General features: G+C 38.9%; 2 protein-coding genes across 4 annotated transcripts in view; both read right to left on the bottom strand.

Annotated features, from left to right (window-relative positions):
- syt14a (synaptotagmin XIVa) overlaps positions 1-27,124 on the bottom strand; it is a 228,130-nt gene that overhangs the window by 140,530 nt on the left and 60,476 nt on the right. For 2 of the 3 annotated variants that reach the window (XM_043695732.1, XM_043695733.1), the window contains exon 4: positions 7,008-7,229. The exons of the other annotated variant lie outside the window; for it this stretch is intronic. In XM_043695732.1, coding sequence (XP_043551667.1) covers positions 7,008-7,229 — 222 coding nt within the window. The remainder of the gene's footprint in view (positions 1-7,007; positions 7,230-27,124) is intronic. 3 annotated transcript variants of the gene reach the window in all.
- On the bottom strand, positions 19,060-27,097 carry LOC122552795. Its single transcript, XM_043695735.1, has one exon. It carries the CDS (start codon positions 26,060-26,062, stop codon positions 24,809-24,811), a length of 1,254 nt encoding a protein of 417 aa, XP_043551670.1. The 5' UTR covers positions 26,063-27,097; the 3' UTR covers positions 19,060-24,808.

The raw sequence follows: 27,124 nt of genomic DNA, 5'->3' as shown, positions 1-27,124 counted from the left end.
TAGGAGAGGAGCCTAGCAGGAAAGACAGTGGAACAGTAGTGGCAGGAGTTTCTGGGAGTAATTCAGGAGACACAGCAGAGATTCATCCAGAAGAAAAAGAAGCATGGTACAGGGAGGATGAGCTGAAAATGTGTTGCTGGAAAAGCGCAGCAGGTCAGGCAGCATCCAGGGAACAGGAGAATCGACGTTTCGGGCATAAGCCCTTCTTCGATTCTCCTGTTCCCTGGATGCTGCCTGACCTGCTGCGCTTTTCCAGCAACACATTTTCAGCTCTGATCTCCAGCATCTGCAGTCCTCACTTTCTCTCCACAGGGAGGATGAGGCAACCATGGCTGACTAGGGAAGTCAAGGATAACATAAAAGCAAACAAATAAGCATATAAAAGTGGTGAAGAACAGTGGGAAACTAGAGGATTGGGAAGCTAAGAAAAACCAACAGAGGACAACAAAAAAAGAAATAAGGAGGGAGAATATTAATGAGGGCAAGCTAGCCAGTAATATAAAGGAAGACTATAAGAGTTTCTTTGGATATATATATATATATATATATAGGGCAATGGAGAGGCAAAAGTGGACATTGGGCCGTTGGAAAATGATGCAGGTGAGATAGTAATGGGGAACAAAGAAATGGCTGAGGAACTGAATAATTACGTCATGTCAGTCTTCACAGCGGAGGATATGAGTAATTTCCCAAAACTCCAAGAGAATTGGGCAGGTAGAGCTGAGTATGATAACCAGCACTATGCTAGAAAAACTGAATAGTCTGAAGGTGAATAAATAACCTGGACCAGATGGACTACACCACAGAGTTCTAAAGAACATAGCTGAAGAGATAGTGGGGTTTGTGGTAATCTTTCAGGAATTACTAGAATCAGGGAGGGTCCCAGAGGACCGGAAAATTGCTTATGTAACACTTTTGATAAAAAAGGGAGTAAGGCAGAAGACAGAAAATTACAGACCAATTAGCCTAACCTCAGTCGCGGGTAAGATCCTAGAATCCATCATGACGGATAAGATTTTTGAATACTTGGAAGTGTATGGTAAAATAGGGCAGAGTCAGCACGGTTTCATCAAAGGTATGTCATGCCTGACAAAACGCTAGAATTCTTTGAGGAAGTAATGAGCAGATTACACCAAGGAGAACCAATGGATGTTATCTACCTGGACTTCAAGAAGGCCTTTGACAAGGTGCCAAACAGGAGACTACTGAATAAAATAAGGGCCCATGGTATCAGAGGCAAGGTGCTAGCATGGACAGAAGACTGGTTATCTGGCAGAAAGCATAGAGTGGGGATAAAACAGTCCTTCTCAGGGTGGAAGCCAGTGACAACTGGTGTTCCACAAGGCTCAGTGTTGGGATCACAACTTTTCTCTTTATACATTAACTATCTAGATGAAGGAACTGAGGGCATTCAGCTAAGTTTGCAGATAATACAAAGATAGGTAGAGGGACAGGTAGCACTGAGGAGGTGAAGAAGCTGCAGAAGGATTTGGACAGGTTCGGAGAATGGGCAAAGAACTGGCAGATGGAGTACAATGTGGGCGAGTGCAAGGCCATGACCTTGGTAGGAAGAATTGACTCATAGACTGTTTTCTAAATGGGGAGAAAATTCAAAAGTCTGAAGTGCAAAGAAACTTCGGAGTGCTAATCCAGGATTCTCTCAAGGTAAGCTTACGGGTTGTGTCAGTACTTAGGAAGGCAAATGCAATGATGGTATTTATTTTGAGATGACTTGAATATAATAGGAGGGATGTACTTCTGAGGATCTATAAGTTTCTGGTCAGGCCACATTTGGAGTATTGTGCACAGTTTTGGGCCCCATATCTCAGGAAGGATGTACTGGCCCTGGAGTGTGTTCAGAGTAGAATCACAAAAATGGTCCCAGGAATGAACAGCTTAATATATGAGGAATGTTTGAGGACTCTGGGTCTATACTCGGAGTTTCGAAGGATGGGAGGGGGGATCTAATCAAAACTTACAGAATACAGAATGGTCTGGACATAGTGGATGTCGGATAGGAGAGACTAAGACCCGAGGGCACAGCCTTGGAGTAAAGGGAAGACCTTTTAGAATGGAGACAAGGAGAAACGTCTTCAGCCAGAGAGTGGTGAATCTATGGAATTCACTGCCACAGAAGGCTGTGGAGGCCAGTTCATTGAGTATATTTAAGATGGAGATAGATAGGTTCTTGAATGCCAAGGGGATCAAGGTTTACAGGGAGAAAGTGGGACAATGGGGTTGAGAAACATATTAGCCATGATTAAATGGCGGAGCAGATTTCCTGAGCTGGATGGCCCAATTTCTGCTCCTATACCTTATGGTCTTATGGAGAAATGTGAGGTCATCCGCTTTGGTAGAACAGCAGAAATGCAGTAAAGCTGACTCACTGAAATTCTAAAGGGATTGCAGCTGGAGTATTGTGTGTGGTTTTAGTCTCTTCACCTAAACAGTGATACCTGCCATTAAGCAAGTGCAACAAAGGCTCACCAAACTAATCCCTGGGTTAGAAGAATTGTCTAATGAGGAAAGATAAAATTGTCTGTGCATATATTCTGTGGAATTCAGAGGTGATCTCATTCAAAAATGCAAAAGTCTTAGAGGAATTGATAAGGTTGTTTGAGAAAGGATGGAGGAGTTGAGAACCATGAGACATAATCACAGAATAATGAACAGTCTATGCTGCACTGAGATGAGGTATTTCTTCATTCACTGGTGAATCTTTGGAATTCTTTGCCCCAGTGGAGATTCAGTCATTTACGATCAAGACTGAGTCTGATAGATTTCTACATATTAAGAACATCTAGACATACGGGGATAGTGCATGAAAATGGTACTGAAATAGAAAATCCACAATGATCTCAATGAATGGCCAAGTGAACTTTGAAAGGCTGAATGGTGGACTTCTTCTATTTCATACATTCTTATGTTAACCAATATCTACTTTTAATCTGAAATTCTGTGCATTGATTTCAAATTGCATTTGTTCGCACTTTTGGGACTTTAAACAGACCTGGTGCACCTGGTCATATCCTTATCATTAACCTTTCAATTGTAAATAGAAAAAAAGTACAAAATTTTTAGCAAAACAAACAAAAGCTTGTGGAACAGATATTCAGGAGACTTATTTTTATGCTGAACTTCAGTGGTTGAAAGATATTAAAATTAAGAAGGGTACACATCTTTGCAAACGTGAATCAAAAAATATTTTTATTTTGCAAACTTTATGCTTAGAACTTACATTTACGATTTCCAGCTCTTTTAAAACTTAGTTTTGTCTCTTATTTTATTTCCCCTCTATGGCCTTCTAAACTATTAGCTTCAGGTGGAGCTGCTTAGAATTGCACCCTAGATGGTTACAGGTTACTGGCGGTGGAAAATGCCATGGTGATTTGGTGGTGGGAAAGCTGCTCATTTGTTTGTGATAGCATTTCTGGATATTAAAAAAGGTTACAGGAAACTTGTACATATATGGCCACCTAGTGGATAAAATATCACCTACATATACCACCAAATTTCAAACCAATATGGAGACATTTCTCCAACTCAGTTTATGTTAATGATGCGTGATGGGACCCTAAGAAAGTCCTGATGCATGTCATATTTATAGTACCTTCATAGAAGTTTAACATTCTGATTACTGGGATAACCCTGTCCAGATTACTAATTACAATGAGCTCAGATAATCAGATTAATAAAGACTTGGGTTATTGGCAGTGTACATACTGGATTTTATGCAGATTTACATTGGCCAAATTCTTGAGCTGTACACATTTAGACTTCAGTACGTTTAATTTCTAAAGTAATGTCTGACACAACATCAAAAGACCCTAGCAATATTTACCAAACTTCTAGACTTGGATAACACTGTGTTGAAAGATACAGATGTTTATTACAGCTCACTAATATATGCAAATATTACAGTCACAAGCACTCTGTGTCTGGACTATCTTAAGCTATTCAGTTACAGACAGTAACGGAATGTATCATGCTTTAAATACCCTGAGTTGAGAATCTGAGATCTTTATATGCAAAGCCACTAGAGGACCATAGGACTACTCTCTTCAAACCTCTGCTAAGGGATGAGGTTGAAAAAGCAGGACCTTCGTGGTGACCTCAGCCAGTGTGGGAATTGAACTGTGCTGTTGGGTCAGTTAGCTCAATTTGCTCGATGGCTGGTTTGCGATGCAGACCTTTATACCCTCAGATCACATACTATGATACAGTGATGATATCATAAGCAGATTTGTTAAAGGTATACTAATGTACTGACCATGAGACATAACATAAGTGGTTTCCTAGGGTTCTAAAAAGGGGGACAGGAAGAGAGCATACAGTGGCTATAAGTACTTTGTACATCATCTTTTCTGAACCCTTTCAAATTTCACAACATTCTTCCTTGAGGAAGGAGACCAGAATTGCACACAATATTCCAAAGGTCACTGCCAACCAGATCAAGTCTGCTCCGAGATTGGTGATTCACCCCACCAAACGTGGGTGCTGTACCAGGTAGGTCAATCTTGGACAGCCTCGTGCTCCTCAGCGATACAATTGCCTTTGTGCAGGACAGGGAAGTGGGCACCTGCCTCAACAGTCTGAATGAGGAGAAGGCCTTTAACATGTGGGATGAGCTCTCCAAAATGGGCTTTGGGAAGGGAATTTGTAATTGGATCAGACTGCTCTACACCAACATTGTGGGAATCAGAAAGCTTCCTGATCAGATTTGGAGTCAGACAGGGCAGCCTTGTCTCCTGCCTTCCTTGTGTGTTGTATAGAGCTTTTGCTGAGTCCATCAGGAAGAATGTGAGCCTGAGAGGAGTGACTATTCCAGGCAGTGAATGCCTGCATGACAAAGCCTCCCTGTACATGGATGATGTCACGGTTTTCTGCTCAGATCCACTGTCAGTGTGCAGACTCATGAGCATCTGCAACCAGTTTGAACTGGCCTCAGGAGCCAAGGTTAATCGAGACAAGAGCAAGGTCATGTTTTTTGCGAACTGGCCAACCTTTATACTCTTCAACGTCAGGATAGATTACCTGTAAGTGCTGGGAATATAGTTCAGAATGGCTACGGTGTGTACAAAAACTTGGGAGGAGCGTATTGCCATGGTGAGACATAAACTGTGTGTCAGAATTTGGTTATCAGGTTTAAGGCACTCTCTCTGTTGTTGTTCATAATGCAGGTCTGGTCTATTCCCCAATCTTGCACCATTACAGTCATTCAAGCCATCTTCCACTTCATCTGGAGGTGTAAGATGGACCATGTCTGCAAGGATACCATGTACAAAACACCGGATAAAATAGTGGAGGGAGTTAGAACATACCCTATGCCACCCTTATCCTGATGGCCATCTTTGTATGTGGCTGCATCAAGCTCTGTGTAGACCCTCAATAGCACAAACACCAAGTGTCACTACATTCTGTCCCTGATGTTGCGAAGAATGGGACTGGCCTCATTTCCGGAGACCAATCCAAGTAGTTGGACTGTTCCATATCACCTGTCCTTCATAGAGAAATTTGCAAAGAGAAACATCTTTGACCACAAGTCCCTCTGGGAAAAAGAAAGAGCGAGTCCTGTCGGGTTGTTCCCTGATCAGACTATCAAAGTCATTTGGCAAAATGTCTCATCACCAGAACTTTCCAACAAGTACCAAATCAGAAGTCAAGTGCCAAGTACCAAGACATCACTTGGCTGGTGGTGAGATCTATTTGTGAGATCCTTCTTAAATGCCCGACTGTGTGTGCAACCATATGCTGCCCTTGAAGCAGCTGTGGGGGCATGGGTGATGACTGCCATTGCAAAGGAAATCTGAGAAAGGTGCAGTGGTTTTTGTTGAGCAGCTTCATGATGTGGGATTCTGCTCTATGGTCTGTTCCCCAGGACACACACAGAGACAAACCGGAGCACCATCAAATCGATAAGAGATGCATTTTGGTCTGCCCGAAACTTGTTGGTCTTCCAGCGCAAGGAGTTGACCTCAGCTAAGTGTTGCAGACTGGCATATTCCAAAACTCCACGACTACATGCTGAGGGACATGCTTGGGGCAGCTGCTGCCAAGGCACAGTGGAGAAAGCCCATTGTCTGTCTTCCTGCAAAAGTTAAATGGATGGCTATTCAATGATCAGACATCCCTGTGCCTCAAATACATGTGAATATAGTCGTAGAAGTAAGGGGTGCCTTTGGTTTTTTTAGTAGAGTCAAAGTCCAATGTTTGTTTGTACTCCTTTTGCCACTGTATAGAAATGAGCTGCTTTAGTGATTATGTTTGTATATAAAGATATTTTACAAATAAAGTGTTTTTTTGAAATACAAAAAAGTAGCTAAACAAATCTGGGCCTCATACTATTAACTTAAGTTTGGTTTGACAACTGCATTGACCCCTACCTGGGTAATTCTCACTACCAAGTTACTATCAGATTAAAGCTCCTGCAAGAAGGATCTATAAATTTAAATTGGTTCTGATTTAATCAATGTAACATCTCTAGTACAGATATAATACTTAAGGCAAATTTTATTAATTATTTTTAAATCTAATAATTTACCACAAATTATTCCTCAAAAAATAAATGCCAAATATATATATTAAACTGAATATACATTGAACTTGTATAAGTGATAAGTATACAGGGCAAGCCTTATTTTGAAAACTATCATGCACAAAATATTAGTAGATATCATTGTGCAAATAGTCAGCAAAAGTGAAAAAATGCAGTATACAAAGTAGAAAAGGTAACTAATATATAAATCTATTTCAAGCACAACACAGACCGATTTTGCCTTTTTGTTCATAGAGAGAAAGAAGTGAATTGTAATAAAATAATCACAATGGGCCGATAATCAAACTACTGAGACACATAATAAGAATCCTAATTAGTACTTTTTATGTAGCCCTAAGTGTTCCAAAAGTGGTTGAACTTGACTAAAAAATTGCCCTCAACACAGATGATCTCATCATCTGCAATATCTTTATTTTTATCCGGAGCTGTGAAATCAAGCGAATTGTCTTACCTTCATCTGCAGATGCCTCACTGCTGTATCCATCATATTCAGCTGACAGAGGACTATATTTGAGTCTGGATTCCCACAAGTACCCTTTCTGATGGTGTCTGCTGTCTGATGCTGCACCAGAGGCGATCTGTGTTTTGGACAAAGCCTCATGGTATTTGCCAAGCACCTCATCTTCACTGTCTGATGAGGAACCATGGTGGTCTCCATCACCATAGCTGTTATCTGGTCAACACAATAATGACAGTAAGCATCAGACACCAATCCCAGACACACCAGAATACTGAACATGAACAAGTCACCTACTTGGTATGATACTTGTTATTTAATGTCTCAAGGTGTTATCCCACTCTTTCTCAAGATACGTTTTGAACAGATTTGATTAGATCATGCAAGAAACACTTCAGACACTAATAACAATAATCATATTTGTGACTTTGGTTAAGGTCTAGGATGCTTATGAATAGATATAATGGCAGTGAATTACGATATGGTTCCTCGCCTGTTTGATAGAACTTCAGCAAATGAACCCATGGAAACACTGGATAAATGGCTGAAGTTATGAGAGATCCCACCTGATCCTTGCTTACAACATCCAAAGACATGGCTTTACGTTACATATTCTGCTCGAGCTCTCACTCATTTTTCTAGTCAGGTCCACTGCTTCAGTGTTATCAATCTGCTGTTTTGACCTTTTGTTCTGAACAAATTCCAACTTCAACTAGTTAAAGATTGGGAAGACTAAAGCTGTTGTCTTCAACCAATCCATTCTGTAACCTCTTGGCATTGATTCCATTTTCTTCTCAGCCACAATCTTAATTGTAGCTGACTGTACTCATCTTCACTATATGATGGCACAAGTTGAGTTTCTGCTCCCATATTCTTTACATTACAAAGATTATTTGCTTCCATATTCATAATATTGTCTGCCTTTATCCCTACTTTGGGCCATCAGCTGTTGAAACCTTCATTCTTGCCTTTTTCACCTCCAGAAGCAACGGATCCAACTTTTCCTTGACCAACCTCCCATAAACCATGTTTTTTAAGATGTGAATTCATTCAAAACATTTCTGCCTATTTTCTAATCCTGCTGACTGACTACCCTTATGTCACTAACCTAAGCTAGCTCCTGGTCCCCAGTGCCTCAAACTTAAACTTCTCATCTTGTGTTCCCTTGTGAATGATTCTGGTGAAAGACCACTAACTTGAAATGACAACTGTCTCCTTGGAGATTTTGTCTAACCTGCTGATAGGGTCCAGCATTTCCTCTTTTTATTTTATTAAATAATTTCCCTAAGCATGCTGCCCAGAAACCATTAAAAGAAATGTTGTTTCGTTCATTCCTCTAGACTCAAAATTGTCATTAAACATATATGCAGGACTTCACTCAATCCACTGGTGAATGCTAAACAGTATTGTTCAGAACTGTAATCATTGAACTAGTAGCAGAGAACCATGGCCACTGCTAATAAACATCAGGAAATTACAGGTGAAATATTAATGATTTTCTCTCCACACAGATAAAAATTCACAGCCAGCTAATGCATGAAATGATAATACTCGCAGACAGCAGGGAAAATTCTTCGCCAGTATCACATCATCAAAAAATTAAATTGAGAATTAGCCTCAAGATTCTGTGAAGTTAACCAACAGTGGACAATCAAAAACCCATTATCAATAATTTATTATTTACATATTAAACATTAAAGCATATAAATTTTCCTTCAATGATCAGCAGAGTATATGTCACTGAATTATAAACAAGCTTCTTTAAGAGGATTAAGTCCTATTTTTACTAAAATAAAGCAAAAACAGGCATAATCTAGCGAATCTTATTTTCAGTAAAATTAGCAAAGATATTACACCCTGAGTATCATTACAAATTGAAAGTGGAAAATACTGCGCCCAATAAAATGTTTAATAGGAAGAAACAGTTATTAAACAAAATTGACAGTTTGGGAAATGACATCTTTCAAAAAATGTATAAATGGAACTAAATTGCAGATTATACTGGTAAGTGCAGTCAGCAATGAACAATGGCTTTAGAAAATAATAAGCCTCCTGTGGTGCTGAGAACCCTGAAACAGGATAGGCAATTTGCCTTGGTTCAACACTGGTCCTGCACTGTACTTAATTTTGTTCTTCAATGAAGCCAAAGGTGAGTAATATTAAGCAGGATGCAAATCTGGGGGTGAATTTTACACTTCTCAGTAGTGAACATGAGTCTAGTTAGAAAGTGTGCATTTCACTCCGACCCAAATCTGTTAAAGATGTCAAGTAAAGCATCCTGCAGCCAATGATTGCGTTCAGTAACATGGTGGTGGAGTAGGGCTTCTGAGTCTGGGCTCATCAACTCCATCTGCTTTTCTTTTCATTTCTTCTCTTTCTTTTTTCTCTCTTTTTTTTTCCTTTTATTTTATTTTACTTACCTCTTGGTTAAGAGCTCGGTAGCGGCAATGACAGGCAGCAAGTAGGCCCAGCACTGCAGACTCGAATAGGCCCAGCAGCACCAATCCGTGGCAGCAGCAGCAGGAGCGAGTTTGGGTTTCTGGTGGCATCTGCATTGTCGAGGCAGTCCTAGCGCCAACTCATGGCTGCTGCGGTGGAGGAGAGTTTGGGTTCCTGACAGCATCTGTGTCCAGTGCAGATTCAAGGAGGTAGATTTGGGCTCAGTACGAGACCTGGTGCCATCAGCATTGGGTACATTGGTGAGGTGGGCCTGAAGCAGACTCATGGCGAAGGCGGAATCAAGTTTGGGCTGGTGAAGTATCCAGCAGCATCTGCACTGGCAAGGTTCATCGAAGACTCAGTGGCAGGGGCATTGGTAGAGGCGAGATGACACCAAAGATTAGTGACTTCTGTTCCAGCAGAAGCAACGTGGTGAAGGAGACTCGTTCCTGGCCATGAGGCCCATGGCCCATGAGAGAACACTTAACAAGAAGCACTGTAAAGTTGGATACTTTTTCTCTATTTCTTCATTTTTCTACCATTATCTTCTATGTTCTGTGTTTTAAGATGGCACCAAGGAGTGGCAATACTATGCAACATTTTTCACTGTATTTTGTAACAAGATGCAAGTCACAATAAATGAATCAAATATCAATTAATGTGTGACTGGCAGAAAGTCAGCAAATTAGGAAGGGTAGTTTGGCCAGTTTGCCAAATAGGAAAGGTTGGAGGTAAGAAGGGACATGTTATCAACCAGTCATAGTCACTTGTTTAAAGGCACCCTGAAAAGGGTTGGCAGGAACTGCATGATAATTAGTAGCCTTTAGAACAGAATTTAAGAGTCAGAGGGTTGTGAAATCTCTTGACATTTATAAAGTAGCAGTGAGTAAGAGCTTATATTTCAAGTCCAGTGACCCTTCTTCAGAATTTGCCAGCACCATCTTGTATGTGTTCAGCTAATCCGGAGTTGCCAGTTCAAAACTTTGGCTTGCCATGAGCATTACTCTATTGGATGTGCTACTCTGCTAGCAGGCTTGGCTGGAACTTTACAGACAGAATTTCTGGTCATTCAAACATGATGTTTGAATAATTTCACTTGCTATGTAAAGGTTCAGGGATATATTATATGTCAACTGTGGACCTGCCTATTGTCTTAGCAAGTGCACAAGGCAACATGAAGCAGAAATGCAACTCCTCCTCCTTGCACTTTGAGATTCTTGGACTGGGTGTTAGTGGTGCTGGGGGAGGGGGAGGTGAGTATGGTAAAGAAGCTTATGAACTAAAACACCTGTGAATGTGTTAGGATCATTGAGAATTGCAGCCCATGCATATAGGACATGTTGGTCACTCATTTGAAAGCATGATTTCAGTACGGGGGAGGGGGTGGGGGGGCAGTATTCATGTGCGTCCCTCTGATTGGCCTCATTTAGTATGTCTACATTAACAACCCACTCACCTGTCCGTTTCCCTAGCAGAAGCTGCAAAGGTTATGCATGTGAAATATGAGGAAAGATAAATGCAGCCAAGACGTTACAGATAAACAGATGATACAGAGCTAATAGTGTAAAGATCACTTTTGGACGGTGGAGTACAAAATGGGAAAACTTACTGTTTTAAACCAAGGGACCATGGAAGAAGATGTTGCAGCTTTTAAAAAAGCAGTTATTGAACTTGTTGTGAGTTGTGCCTACAATGTTGCCTCATCAAGCAGTGTGGTAGGATGTTAGACATCTTGGCTTTATAGGTATGTGTTCAGGACAGTTTTTCCCAATGACAGACTTTTGATTAATTTTTCAACTAGGCCGCGATGTCTGTGTTCTGGAGTGCTCAGGATAGTAACAGCTTCTTGACTGGTTCATGGACAGATGGCTATAGCTCTGTGTTCGGTCATTGCAGCCGAAACATTCAGCCTCTGAAAGAAAAAGCACATCTCTCTGTATCTCTTTCTCCCTTTTGCAAGTGGAAAAAGGAAGGAAAATTCCAAGCAGCTGGCCTCCCTTTCTCTCTCTCTCAGCAAACTCGCTTTTTGAAAGGAAAAAGAGAAAAAAATCTTCAGTGAATGAAAGATTGAGAATCAGTGTGTCCACAACATCGTGTCCTCAACAAACAGCTCAAAGGAATCAGAAGGGAACCAAAGGAAAACGTCTCATCGATGCCTGTAATCTGAACTGGTGCCAGAACTATGCTCCAGTGACATTTTGTGTTCCGTTCCTACCTGTAATGTTCGTGGCTTGTCGTGTCTATTTATGTATCTGTTTATATGTGTATGGGTATTTTCTAAAAGGGATGAAGTTTAAGTTATTTAGTTATAAATTAGTCATTCGTATTTCTTTTTTGCCATTGGTTAAACTGTTTGAATGCAACGTGATTTTCTTACTAATGATAGTAACCTGAATTATACGGTTAGATAAAATCAGGCACTTGGATGCTTTAGTCGTGGTTTTACATATGTGATGACTCTTGGGCTCGATTTCTAGTGCATTACCTCAGGAGGTATGACTGGGTGTGCAGCTGACTGGTATGGCTCACCCTCTGCTTCACCAAGACTCCCCTTCTCTGGAAGAGCAGATTGTGCATGATCATGGCCATGAGTGAGGTTCCAAAAAGAACCAACTGCACAGCACCATCTCACGTACATGTTCAATTATGGACCTGGATGGTGACTATCATTTTACTTCCTCTCAGTCCTATGTATAGATTTTGCAGTGTAATCATTAGCTAGGCCTATTGATTTGTTAACAAGCATAAAAGTTTTCAGTTGAAAAAAAAACAGTGGGTTTACTGCTGGGTGGCAGGGATCCCCATTGGAGAGGACCTGGAATGAAGGGTGGTGAATGCAGAGGTCCCGAGTAAACACAGATTGTGGCAATTAATGGACTCCCAGCCCAACTGTTTATTTTGAGTTGCTGGGGAGTCTATGGATATATATCAACTGTGGGCAAGTGCATCTCTTTTTAGTTATTTGAAAAATCCTTTGTTGTACTTTAGATTGCACTTCAGCCCCACACTCCTGATCTCTGGCCAGGAGGGATGTGGGTAAGTCAGAAGACCTCTCTGGATCAGATCCTGGTCATGGCCAAGTTGGCCATTAAAACATGGGGGAGGAGTCATAGTTGATGATTGCCTGCCTCTCTTTTATTGCTACATTTGAACCTGTCATTGTAAAGGGAGAACACAGTGTCCACTGATAGGAAGGTGGGCACTGCAGAGGATTGGGTGTTTTATTTCCCTTTCCAACTCCAATTTGACTTAGCCTTCTCCCTACCTTTCCCTCACATTTGGTGTTATTGCATTTCCCTTAGTATGTTCTGCATGTACATTGAACAAATGGAAATATGGATGATTTAATGGTGCTTGTTAATATGTGAAAATTGCCACAGGTGATTTGATGGAGAAAAATCCATTTGGTAGCATGTGATAGAACTTCTGGGTTATAAAGAAAAAATGAATTAAAAACAAATGGATGTGTTGCTGATTTCAACAGTCACTATGTTAGCAGAGATTAAGGGTGGCATGGTAGCTCAGTGATTACCATTGCTGCCTCACAGCACCAGGGACCAGAGTTTGATTCCGGTCTCGGGCAACTGTCTGTGTGGAGTTTGCACATTCTCCCAGTGTCTGCGTGGGTTTCCTCCCACAATCCAAAGATGTGCAGTTTAGGAGAATTGGATATGCTAAATTGCCCATTGTGTAGGTTATTAGTCAGGGGTAAATGTAGGGGAATGGGTCTGGTGCGTTACTCTTCGGAGGGTCGGTGTGCACTTGTTGGGCCAAAGGGCCTGTTTCCACACTGTAGGGATTCTAATTGGTGTGATGTAATTGGGTTAGTGACCTAACATCATCAAAATAGATTTTACATTTGAGGAGAAAATGATCTCAACTTCTTAATGTAAAATCCAGCCCCAAGTATATTAGGAAGGTCAGATTTCCACAAGTCATGTAAGGTTAAAATTGCCCACAAAATCCCTGGAAATAGCCAGTCATGGTTGAATAATACTGGATGTAATGCTGGAACGGTGCTCTTAATTTCTCTAGGTTACCTTAAAGATTTTGAAAAGTTTCAGCATTGGTCCTCTCTTACAGATATTACTTTTGTTGGTCAGAGTCCATGACAGGGCAAATTGTACATGGTCAGTGGAAGAATATAGGCTTTATATTGGTATTCATACTGAGTTTCATATTTTTCCCTTAAAATGTCTACAATATCAAACATCACACATAAATTGTACTTTATTTATTATGTCAAATAATGTCACCTAACATTTTCTTGATGTATATAGTACTCTAGAATTAAACTAATACTTGTAGCAAGTTTTGAGAAGATTTGTAGCTTATGTTAAGTTTCTGGATGTAGGTTTGCTCGCTGAGCTAGAAGGTTCATTTTCAGACGTTTTGTCACCATACAAGGTAAGATCATTAGTGAGCATCCAAATGAAGCACTGGTGGTATGGCCTGCTTTTTATTTATGTGAATAAATAATATTATAAAATAATACTATAATAACACATAAATAAAAAGCAGGCCATAAAAAGCAGTGCTTCATCCGGAGGCTCACTGATTATGTTACCTAGTATGGTAACGAAACATCTGAAAACAAACCTTCAAGCTCAGCGAGCAAACCTACATCCGTAATGGTATTCTATTTGCTACTGGAGTAACGTTATCAGTCAAAATCCTTGCATCTAAATATAACATGCATTCCATATATATGTCTGTATATATAGTTATGACAACAGGGTGTGGTTATTTACTTTGCTACTGTATTCATAATCTATTATTTATCACATTGTAACAGAACTTTACATCAACTTTTACACTTTAAAAACAACTTTTGTTTCTGCTTGAAAAACCCTCTGCCTCCTGTCAGGATTAAATAGTGCTTGTCATTTCAACTCTTAAATGATAACTAGGAATGAAAGAATGAAATTTTATAGTGTAATTTGAGAAAATGACATTAGTGATATTAGTGACTATTTAATATTCATATTCAGTACCTTTGTTTCTGTTCTAACTCATGTAGCTCTATTGCCATTTGAAAAATGATTACTAGTTATTAATGACAAATGGCAGTATCTTTAAAAATTTAAAGACTGAAATGGCATCGTTAATTTGAGAATGACATTCAAATAGCAATGTGCTTAACTTACTCTCTGTAATTGACTCAAGCTCAGAGGTTAGAAAAACACCTTTGAAAAAATAATGCTTCAAAAGCAAAAACATTAAGGAAAGGAAAAATCAAAACCAATTGGTTGCTTAAGTACTACAGTGTTTTCTTGGTGAATTATTACTTGAACTAGACATTGCTAAATGAATTACAAATAATAACTGTGACATTTGCCCATTGCAATTCAGGACTAACATTAGACAGTCTCTGAGTGTGATGCCAGAAAAAGCACAGCAGGTCAGGTAGCATCCGAGGAGCGGGAGAGTCAACGTTTCCAGCATAAGTACTTCATCATGAATTCCTGACGAAGAGCTTATGCCCGAAACATCGATTCTCTTACTTCTCGGATGCTGCCTGACCTGCTGTGCTTTTCCACCACCACACTCGTGACTCTGATCTCCAGCATCTGCAGTCCTCATTTTCTCCTGCAGTCTCTCCGTGAGTGGTCACCTGTGCAAGCAGATTTATATGAACCTTCTCTGTATCAAATTTCACCCTTCTCCTGGTTGCCTTTAATGAAAATGAATTTAGTTCTAAACATAAATTACAAGATAGATCACCAATATTATCTGATAGAATGGAGAAAACAGGCAAATGTTTTCCACAGAAGAGAATGAAAAAGGTTGAGGGAATCATCTCAGAAAGTTTTTTAAATCACTGTAAAAGTTTATCACAAATAGTGCTAATAGACAAAAGGAACTACAAAAAGCAATATGTCTGAAATATAAACACAATTATAGATATGCACAGAGATCTGAAAAGACAAAGGAAAGGTTACATTTGAGATAAAATTCTTCATCAGAATTTGAAAGGCAAGATAGATGTACCCTTTAGTGAGACTTAAATAAGAACAAGGCTAAAAAACAGAAAATATGTTAAAATATAATTATGTCAATAAATGTATTTATTAACCAGTGAATTATCTTCTTAAAACAAACCAGAAAGGACTGAAGATTGCTGGAGGATATTCAAATACATTTCAATGGCTAAGAAAAAACTTAAGAGGACAAACATGAGCAAAACACAAGAGGTAGAGCTCATAAAACTGAAAGAAAAATGAGACAGACCACTGAAGTTGCAACTGTTGAAGTCAATGTTCAGATCAGGAGGTTATAGAGTACTGGAGGAAAATCAAAATACTCTTCCTGAAACCTGTGTTGATTCACTTGAGAAGGAAAAGTCAAAATGATGATAGCCTGGTTGGATTGAAAGAGTGAACTATGAGGAGATGAGCAGCAAGCTTCGGGGAGGACCAGACATATTAACAAACTTTCTGATCCAGATAATTTTCCTACCTTTCTAGCAAGATTATGGTTTATAATATCAGGGGCACAAAAGCAAAATATTAGAAAAACAAATCCACATAATTATTGCATATAACAGGCCACATATTCAGTGCATATTTCCACGTGGCACGAAAAACCATCTTTCTCACCACTAAGTGTTGATTAAATCAAATTCAGACAGATACAAATAGCTGCTTATTATGTAAGCTACTAATTGTAAATTAAGAGCTCACATAGAACCGTCCAATTCAATCATTCCATTTATATCCAAAAGATGTCAAACTGTTAAGAGCAGCCATCAGCTACAAACCAATCATCCTAATTTAATTTCTGCTCAAATTGAGTATGTAACTATATACATTTATAATATAATGCAAAAATTGAACCATTATGAAAAAATGTCATATTCTAATATCAATATTAGAAAAGTTTCCAATGTGTCTCCTCTCACAGTCCAATTCTTTTATTCGTGTGTATTGTATTTAGCCATTCCTCCACCACTGATCCAGTGATACAGTAACAAAAAACACACCAACCAAAGAAGAATATTACAACACATTATCTACCATTTCATTTGATAACAGAAAATGTTATTTCAATAATTGGCATAAGCAGTTTTTGTTCTGGAATGATCAGGAAATAGTGTTTTAAATCATAATTATTCTCATCAAAAAGAACAGATTGGCAAAAGATTACAATTGTACTGTGTAAAATCTACACTTGGTCAATAAAGCTGTGAAGGGAGTTTCAATGTTAAAACATAGTAGAAGCCTTTGCACTAAATATTATATAAATCTCTAACATTGCCACCTATAGGTACAATAGATATTTCGCAGATATTTGTAATTTATAAAATGGGTTTTCCATTAGAAGGTACAAAAAGAAGAAGGTTTAGATCACGCAGCTCCTCCAAAACCTGCTCCATTCAATACAATATGACTAATCTTTTACCTCATTCATTTCCCTGCTCACTATTTGTACTGAAGTTATCTAAATCTATTCCAGCCTTCAATGAATTCAGGGATGGAGAATCAACCAACCTCTGGAGTAGATAATTCCAAAGATTCATGATCCTCTGAGTAAAGAATTTCTCCCCATCTCAAACATAAACAATCGAGCCTTTATCCTGAGATTGTACTCTATTGTTCAAGATTGTCAAACTACATTTCAGTGTCTATCTTGTCAAGACCCTTCAGAATCTTATATGTTTTAATAAGATCTCCTCACATTCTCCTAATTATAGAGAGTACAAATCCAATTTACTCAACCTTTCATCATAGAATCAAACCTTTCATCTCCAGAATCATTCTAATGAACATTCATTGAGCCAACTTCAAAGCAAGTTTATCTTATGTTAGATATGAATCATACTCAACATTTCAGCTGTGGTGTCAAGAAATCCTTTATCATTGTCTTCTTTATTTTCGCATTTAAATCCCTGAGCAATATTGGTCACCATGCCATTCACCTCTTAATTATTTGTTGTACTTGAGTGCTAAGTTACTGTTCCTCATTGGGGTACACCAAAGTCTTTGAATATAAAAATTTAAAAGTTTCATGCCTTTTAAAAAAAGTTATATTTTTCTATTCTTATTATCAAAGTGAATATTTTAACATTTTCCCAAATTGAACTCCATTTACCACTTTGTTGTTGACTGAGTTGACTTATCTATGTCTCTTTACAGCCATAGTATCCTCCTCACATCTTAATTCCCCACCAAATTTTGTTATCAGCAACAATGCTATCCGTTATTCTGTACTTCTTTGTCTATGTTATTGATATACTCTAAATTGTTGAGGCCACTGCAATGATCCTTGTTACATTCCATCAATTATAGTCTGGCAGTTTGAAAGTTGTCTGCTCCTTACCACTTTCCACTGCTTGTCCATTAAACAATATTCCATCCTTGCCAATATATTATCACAGAGTCATAGAGATGTCCAACCTGTCCATGCCGACCAGATATCCCAATCTAATCTACTCCCACCTGCTAGCACCCGGCCCATATCCCTCCAAACCCTTCCTATTCATATACCCATCCAAATGCCCCTTAAATGTTGCAATTGTACCAGCCTCCACCACTTTCTCTGGCATCTCATTCCATACACATACCACTCTCTGTTGCCCCATAGGTCTCTCTTATATCTTTCCCCTCTCACCCTAAACCTATGCTCTCTAGTTCTGGACTCCCCCACCCCAGGGAAAAAACTTTGCCTATTTACCCTATTCATGCCCATCACAATTTTACAAGCCTCTATAAGGTCACCCCTCAGCCTCCGATGCTCCAGAGAAAACAGCCCCAGCCTGTTCAGCCTCACCCTATAGCTCAAATCCTCCAACCCTGGCAGCATCCTTGTAAATCTTTTCTGAACCCTTTCAAGTTTCACAACATCTTTTTGATAGATGCAATATTCCAACAGTGGCCTAATCAATGTCCTGTACAGCCGCAATATGACCTCCCAACTTCTGCACTCCACTGGTCACAGGCCTCCAGCCTGAAATAAAAACCCTCCACCACCACCCTCTGTCTTCCACCTTTGAGCCAGTTCTGTATCCAAACGGCTAGTTCTCCCTGTATTCCGTGTCAAACGCCTTACTGAAGTCCATATAGATCACATCTACCACTCTGCCCTCATCAATCCTCTTTGTTACTTCCTCAAAAAACTCAATCAAGTTTGTGAGACATGATTTCCCACACACAAAGCTATGTTGACTATCTCTAATCAGTCCTTGCCTTTCCTGTACATGTACATCCTGCCCCTCAGGATTCCCTCCAACAACTTGCCCAGCACCGACATCAGGCTTACCATCTATAGTTCCCTGGCTTGTTCCCTTACCACCCTTCTTAAACAGTGGCACGATGTTAGCCAACCTCCAGTCTTCTGGCATCTCACCTGTGACAATCGATGATACAATTATCTTAGCTAAAGGCCCAGCAATCACTTCTCTAGCTTCCCACAGAATTCTAGGGTACACCTGATCAGGTCCTGGGGATTTATCCACTTTTATGTGTTTCAAGTCAATCCAGCACTTCCTCCTCTGTAATGTGGACATTTTGCAAGATGTCACCATCTATTTCCCTACAATCTATACCTTCCATATCTTTTTCCACAGTAAATACTGATGCAAAATACTCATTTAGTATCTCCCCCATTTTCTGCGGCTCTACACAAAGGCTGCCTTGCTGATCTTTGAGGGGCCCTTTTCTCTCCCCTTTTGTCCTTAAACCATTACTCTTTGTATTGGATTTTACACCCCTTTGCTTGTGGGCTTTAAAACATGTAAAATCCAGTGAGTGGCTTTCACACCAACTACATGCCCCTCCTCATCCACCTAAAATTTACAGGGGGGGCACCAAGCTGCCTTCAGCCTTTTGAAATCCTGACCAATTAATGGCAATGTAAGGTCCTAATCTCACCACCACAAAAATTTTGCTTACAGCAGGGGAAGCTTCACATCATATGGGTTGCCGTGCAGCTTCAGCTTCATGGGACAGTGTCAGTACATAAAGGGAACTTCTTTGTGGGTCCCACCAAAAACATCCTATCACCTTTTAGCCCTCCCCTCTAACCACTTGAATCCAACACGTTACTCTGCACACCCAGTTGCTGAAAACACCAAATCCAGACACAGGGGAGAGGACCACAACACTCCAAAAAATTTGGAAAGCCATTTATACCACATCTATTCATTTACTTTTATCTACCTTGATATACATCTACAAAAATAAAAGGTCAAATGTGATTTTCCTTTCCTAAAACTATGCTTAACCAACTATGATTTTCTAAGCTCCTTGTTAATACGTGATTAGTAATAAAATGCAGCATTTTCCTGATGTCAAGCTAACTGACCTGCCATTCCTATATTACTGTTTTCCTCTAGTTTGGAAAATAATAATTAATGCATCCAATATCTCTCTAGATGCCTCTTTTAGAACCCCAGCTCCAATACATTTGCCAGCTTTCAGTAGACCCTCGAACACTTAATCATTGCTGGTATTAGATATTTAAAGTTCATAAATTTTTATTACTCCCCTGCTTATTCTCTACTCCTTGTATGTAATTTAGTTCTTCTACTATGAAAAGAGACACAAAAATAATGTGTTTAAAGACTCACTCTTTATATAATTCAGGCTGTGGTTAGGGCTTTAAACAAAAATTGGGGAATGATATGGAGGGGTCAGGTGAAGGCAAATTTAGAAATCTGAAGAGAAAAAGAATTGTAGTGATTTGAGAAAAGGTAAGCACAGCGAGACAGGAAGGGACAAACATGTGTATTAGCAGATAAAATTAATAGCTGAACTTAAAAATTATGTCGAACTTGTCCAACAGTAAAGTCACAATTTCTGAGTCATTCAGGTCCAAGAACATTAGAAGCAGTCCTCAAGTATACTCAGTTCATTGGTGTCAGGCAAGACAATAAGCTACAGACCTTGGGTTTTTGACCAAACCCTGGGGTTTATCTTCCCAATTTACATTAAAACCTGCTCTATGTTAGGTACACTTTGATAAATCAAAAACATTGAGAGATTTGCAATGTTCATTCTCAAAATGCACTGAATACTGCAATGTCTAATTTTGGCAATATACCAATGCATCAACAAACATAAAAGTAAAGTAGTGGTAAGTAACATATTACCAGAAGAACATACAAAGAATATTTTTTTTTAAATTCTCTTTATCAGAATATGTGAGGCATTTATTATACTCTAGGCACACTAGCAACACAAATTCAGATAAATGGGTTTAATCTAATCACCATTACAGAAATATGGGGCAATATTTTTAATTGTCAATGGAGATGAAAATGGGTGCATGAGTTTCAAAAATTGCATTTCCAGAGGAAGACATTTGATCCTGCCAAGTCAAGGGCAGCTTGGAATTTTGAAAGGGCTTGCAAGAGGGAAAGAATGAGAAACCTTCTTGCTACCAGTAAATGATTGTTAAAGTTATTTAAGCAACGTGTTAAAGGGCCTATCAGAAACGGAGTGGGATTTTCAGTCTTCTTTCCAGGCAATGCTGAACAAAGTAGAGAATTTTAGAATGTAACAGAGATGTTTGGGAACTGGGAGAGAGGTTTATTTTCACCTCTGTATTTTTCTGAAATTAGAGCAGTCAACAACCAGCATGTCAATAACTTTATGTCAAATTATCACCAATGATCACTTTGTACCACCTTATTTGAGCTGTATTCTCTCCCTGCAAGATAACAGCAGCCTCCAGATTACTGCTTTCCTTTTCTTCTGTTTCCAGGCAGGCAGTTCCTGCCTTCTCGGAGTGACATGGTGCCTTGCATTGGATGCCGAGCTCACCAGCTGACCAATCAAATAATGCAAATTTAAAAGTAGCATGACAAGACTGATACAGTTCGGGTGTGGAGTTAGAACCTGGAATTCAGTCAGGGTTGGATTCACAAACAAGCTTTGAAAATCCAGCCCATGACTACTAGCTGATTGGGTTTGGGAAATAAATATTTCAGGCTTTCCAATATTTCAACAGACAGGCAGAATAGAAAATTAGGAGGGGGATCATGAAAGTAAAAGATGAAATAAGGACAGTTGTAAGAAGGGAAGATTGGCTTAGAAGATCTGGAAGTAAAATCAGAATGGCTAAAGATCAAGAGTAACAATGGTCAGAAAACATTGGTGTGAATAGTTATAACCAGTGTACTTAGCATAGTTGTAACAAAGGCATTGTGATAAAATTAGGGTCTTTAATATTCATATAAACTGGTAAATTATATTGAAAAAGGCAGTGTGGAAGATGGGTTTGGAGAATGCTTTCACAACAGTTTCCGAGGTCGATACATTTTGGAACCAACTAGGAATACATATATTGTAGAGCATTGTGTAATGAGATAGTAATAACTAATTATGGAATAGTAAATGATTTTCTGGGAGAAAATTATCATAACATTATTTAATTCCATATCAATTTTGACACAAAATCTGAGTCTAAATTAAGAATTTTAAACTTAACCAAAAGACAATTATGCAGGTATGAGGAGGGAGAACTGGTTAAGACAGTTTGGGTAAACAGACTGAAATAGCCATATATAAACGGTGAGAAACATTCAAATTTTGACACAAATACATTCCAATAAAAGAAGACTCAACATTACTTATTACATTGCAAATAACAGTAGTGAATTTGAGGACTGGAAGATTTTTAGAAAGCAGGAAAGAGCAAACAAAAAGTTAATACAAGAAAGGAACAAATAGAAAGATAGTGATATAAAATATTAGGAACATAAAACCAGATTAAAAGAACTTTTCTAAGATAATCAAAAGAGCAGATAGTAGATAATCAAATGTTACACCATGAATTGAAACACCTTCCAATAGCACTCTTTGAACTGCTCATTTAATTATTTGATCTGTTTCACCCTCTACCAACTTGGCTCAGTTAGTAGTACAGAGATTACTTGAGGTTTTACACATGCATTTAAAATCCAGTTAATCAATTTCTCTCTGCGGACCCACACAATCTTAGTTTTACGTACCATCTTGTTTCTACGTATACATCACAACTGGATTCACCCCTTTCACACCAAGAATGGAATTTTATGACCCTCCTGGAAGTAGGCAGGCAGATGGTGGGAGGCATAATCATAATAATGGCCACCTAAGAGCCTCTTCCTGCTGCTGCTGGTATTTCACCACCGACCACCTAATGCCCTTTGTGTAAGTGAGGAGGTAAATTGGGCCCTTCCAGTTTGGACAACCTGTTCCCAAAAGAGAACCCCAACCATGCAGTCTCCTTGCCTCATTCCATGTTCCCCTCATCACTGATTTGCCAAATCCCAACCTCTGCTAAGCCTTGAAGGCATCTGCATATCTGGCAAAAGGATCCTCTCTTCGTTGGTGACTCCCTGCCAGCAGTAGCCATTGCGTATGGTGGCACTGTTGGGAATATACAGCTGCCTACAGCCATTAAACCAATAGGGACCATCCAGCCAAGCAGAGGTTTGCGCATCCCAGTCTCCAATCAGGTGATCAGGACCACTACCATCACATAATATTTCCATCCAAGTTCTTCTCTAACCCTCTAAGCTCTGGCATCGTGCCAATCACCTAACAATCAAAATACATGGGCCATCCCAAATATAGCAGCTGCATGGCTGCTAAAACACAGATAGATTGCTAACTTGGTCAAACAGCAAGGGATGCTGGAGAAATTGCCAAGTAAAACTCTGAAGTCACAAAACCCACCCACCAGACACAGTGCAAACACAGCAGTCAGGTGATAATGATATTTGCATAACATAAAGGCAACAGTTATCCTGGACAGACATACTCCAAACAGCTTATCAACCAATTTAAGAAGGACCCAGACAGAATGGCATTGGGTCCTGCTACAGAAAGAAACAAACAGTAGCAGGCCATCCTAATGATTAAAAATGTTTCAAACCGTTAAATTTGTCTCCCTGATTGGCCAGAACTATAGAAAGTTTCAGAAAACCACCCAAAAAGGTATAAAGACATGGTTCACCTGCAAAGAAATCTCTTGGACTCTCTTCGAACTTCTGAGGAGACCAGCATGGCCAAAGGCAGAGACCTGCTGAATGTCCAGAAAGAGAGAGGAAGAAAAAGCAGCTTTGCAGTCCCATTGAAACAGAAAGAGTGGCTGCACAAATCTACAAGAGGCTCAGGAAGTATTATAAAATTAAGGGGCTGAACAGGATTAGTAAATTGTAGTAAAAGCTATTGTAACTTGTTTCCTAATAAGTCGGGATTGCTTTGCATTGGTACTGGCTTGTGTTCATAGTGATTTGACTGCTTCGGTCTTGTGAGACATCTGGGCAAATACATTCATAATGTTCTGTTTGAAGTTGTATAACTTGCTTTGAGAAGGAACAGACCGATATGGAGGTTACACAACAAAAAAAAGTATAGCCTTAAATCCTGCCTCCATTTCCGCCCTCCAACACTTTTCCATGGGGTAAAAGAGACAGTAGGTCCCAAACTGTAATTTCATTGTGGCAAGGTCATTTAGAGTGGAGGGTGGGTGAGAGGTTGTTGGGTATAGGAGTGGGGAAGTGAACTGAGTACTTGTTAAGGCTTCTCTGATAGACCTCAATGTTCGTCATATATCCATCTGGACTAATGGATTTGGGAACAGAAGCCTATGAAGGCAGGCATTTTAATGTGACCTCTCCAGAATCAGCCTACCTCCATCCCAGCAGTACCCCCCAGGCCAATTAAGGTCTTGCCAATCACAAATAGCACTCAGTAGCTGGAGATAGAGGTGGCAATACAACTTTAGCTCAGTTCCAACTTCTTGTTGCCACAATATTATGGCTGAACTTAAAAATTATGTACAATATTTTTTATTCCCTACCCCAGTTGAATTCTTATTGACTAACAGTCCAATGCAGTGAGTTTCAACTTTGTAACTCACTCAACACATCTTTCCACTGAAGTAGAACGTATCTTGTGATTTTATAAAATGTAAACTGGGAAGATAAAACAAGTACAATTTTTGTCTAAAACTGAAGAACTGCAACGTATTGCAGGATCTTGCAGGCATTGGTGAACAGAGTAAGGACTAAGGATCACATGCAGCATTGCCTGACCTGAATTTTAGTTCAGAGGTGGTTATTTTACTGCTGAACTATTTCTACATAATTTTTAAGTCCCAGACTTCTCACATAATCTCAAGGCAGTAAATGATTTAATTGCATGCATAACATTTGAAAATTCTTGTAGACATTTTCAGACATAACAAAACCAGCAATGGAAAATATATTACTTCAGTTATCCTTGAAGAAGAGGAAAAAAGTCAAATACAGAACTTCTCTAACATCAAGTCAGACATATAATAGTGTTTCTGAAGGCTAGATTAGAAAGTTCTGAATCTTTGTAAAGTGCTGATGACAGAAAAGTTCAGGCTGAATTTTCAGCAGGTCAAGTTGGAAAAATGCTCTCACCTTTGTCCAGAGTTTTCTTTTCTTTTTTTTCTTTCTTGACTTTTCCACTTTTTTCTGATATTTTGGTACAAGAGGCTTCATTTTCTCCTTTTTTGTCCACTTCTTGTCTTTGAAACTCATTTTTATGATCTGAGTGTTTATCATCATTTGAAATGATTCCCTCGAGATTTTTGGTCCATTTTTCTGAATTATCGGGTTTATTAATTGCTGACTTCTTTGCACCATGTAGTAGCCAGCGGGTTAACTTTTTCCTTTCGTTATCTTTTTTTTGCCTTTCCGCATCCAGTGCTACAGTAGTTTGATTAGTTGTTTTATTATATCCAATATCAAGTATTGATGATTTCCTTTTTCCCTTTTTAGGTACTTCCTCTTCCTGTTTATCATTAGCTACATATTCATTGTTGTTAATTTGACTACTTATGTCGTCAGTACTATATTTGCTAGATTTACTTGATTTGTTCCTTTTGTCTTGCAAAGGGAGATTATTAACTTCATAATTGGACTTCTTCAAATCTACATCAGATAACATGCATTTGAACTTTTTATTCTCTTCATTTATCATTTGAGGTTCTTGTGCAGCACTGTTGCAACCTGAAATAGTATAATTATCTACACCTTCACAATTCTCTTGTTTCTGCTGTGGGCTTTTCTTGACTTCTGTGAGTTTTAACTTCTCTGATTCTCTGAAATGACTTAGTGATGTTTTGTGCTGCTGTGCTTCTTTTTGTCCCATAGTGTCAGAGATATCTGTGTATTCTAGAGAGGAAATGTTTTCCACTTGTTTATAATTCAAATCCCTTGTACTTGTCTCTGCAGAAACATCACTTGTTAAACTACAAACTGGAGATTGATGTTGCAACCAATTCTGCCTTTTTTCTTTTGTAGTTTCTGACACAACGTACCTCGCATCATCTTGCGACTCGCCCGAGTTATTGTTTGTTGCGCAGCTTCTTGTTTCTTCTCCAGCTTCAGCAGACAGCTTCTTTATTTCAGCTTCTGAGCTGATACTTGGAGATGCTACATTATTGTCTGTACAAACTTCAGAAGATTCATCTTCTGTACGCAAGCCATTTAGGATTTGTGTTACCTGCTCTGTGACTGAATCAGCCACACTATAACCAGCCTGCCCAACTGCATCACTCAAGCCCTCTACAACACTGCTAAGCTGTTCGACTAAAGAGGACACTGATGGAAAATTCAAGCTTTGTTGAAAACTCTTGAAAAACGACATTTAAGCAAGCAGTCTTTTTAACCCCAAGAAAGCAAAACCCCCTTCAGATGCAATGTGCAACTGGTTAATGTGCCAAATTGGTCATCCTTTTCAGCTTACCTCTGTTAGTAAATAAATACAAAAGGCATTAAAATTCATTATTATATGCATATCTAATAAACATCAATGTACAAATTTTCAACAATTAGCCTAAAAACATGAGCTGTTGGTGCATTGTCCTTATTTTGGATTTAAGAGTAAGTAGTTTTTGAAGAAATAAACAGGAAATGTGAGCTTATAAATCAATACATAAAACTGGGATTTTCAACCAGCCTGAATGTCAATCTTGAGGTGCCACAGATAGGCACTTTAGTGTCACCATACTAGCATGAGGACCAAATGTTCTTATCTTTGTATTATGGGCAGGGAACCTTACCTGCTTACTTCACATATAGGAAATCAGGCACTTTACCCCATAATTTGTATACACATTGGGTTACCACTGGGGAAATTAGCACTCATTGCCTTCCCCCTTCTTTTCCTACAATTCTTCCACCTCACCAGCAACTGCACACCTCCCAAAGCACCACTTTCAGTTCCCTTGGGTATTCGGGAATCTATAGATTGAATGTTCTTGAGTATTTGTTTCTTAGATTACAAATAGAGTCATGTAAAATGGAAGTATCCATGAAGCAATTATACAATACTATTAGGTGTAGTGCTTGTTAAGTTATAAAGAGGAAATTATTTGGAGAACATGAACACCCAGCAAATTATGATTCGCTATTATGATATAATTAAAGTTATCTTCAATTGTATTGAACAATTAAATAGAATACAAATAATCCCTAGATTTTCAATTATATTTTTAAATGAACATCTGAATTCAAAAGAATGTCACAACTGAAATTTAAAGTCTGTCATTGTAGAAAAAAAAAGGAAATTTGTATTTCTAACAGCTTTGTATTGTAAAGAAATTTAGTTAAAGAAATCAGGTTCAGTTTGCTCATGTTAGTCATTTTCAAACACAATAAATATTTTCCACTTGCACAAAACTAAAATGGTTAAAATCTAAAATAAACC

Source organism: Chiloscyllium plagiosum, chromosome 9 (genome assembly GCF_004010195.1).
Source record: "Chiloscyllium plagiosum isolate BGI_BamShark_2017 chromosome 9, ASM401019v2, whole genome shotgun sequence".
Classification (NCBI taxonomy): domain Eukaryota; kingdom Metazoa; phylum Chordata; class Chondrichthyes; order Orectolobiformes; family Hemiscylliidae; genus Chiloscyllium; species Chiloscyllium plagiosum.
The sequence above is the reverse complement of the archived record's forward strand: the minus strand, read 5'-3'. Positions and strand labels throughout refer to the sequence as shown.

What these genes read in the sequence shown, in the direction of transcription:
- LOC122552795 (XM_043695735.1), bottom strand. Translation starts at nt 26,062, where the DNA reads ATGTCGTTTTTCAAGAGTTTTCAACAAAGCTTGAATTTTCCATCAGTG.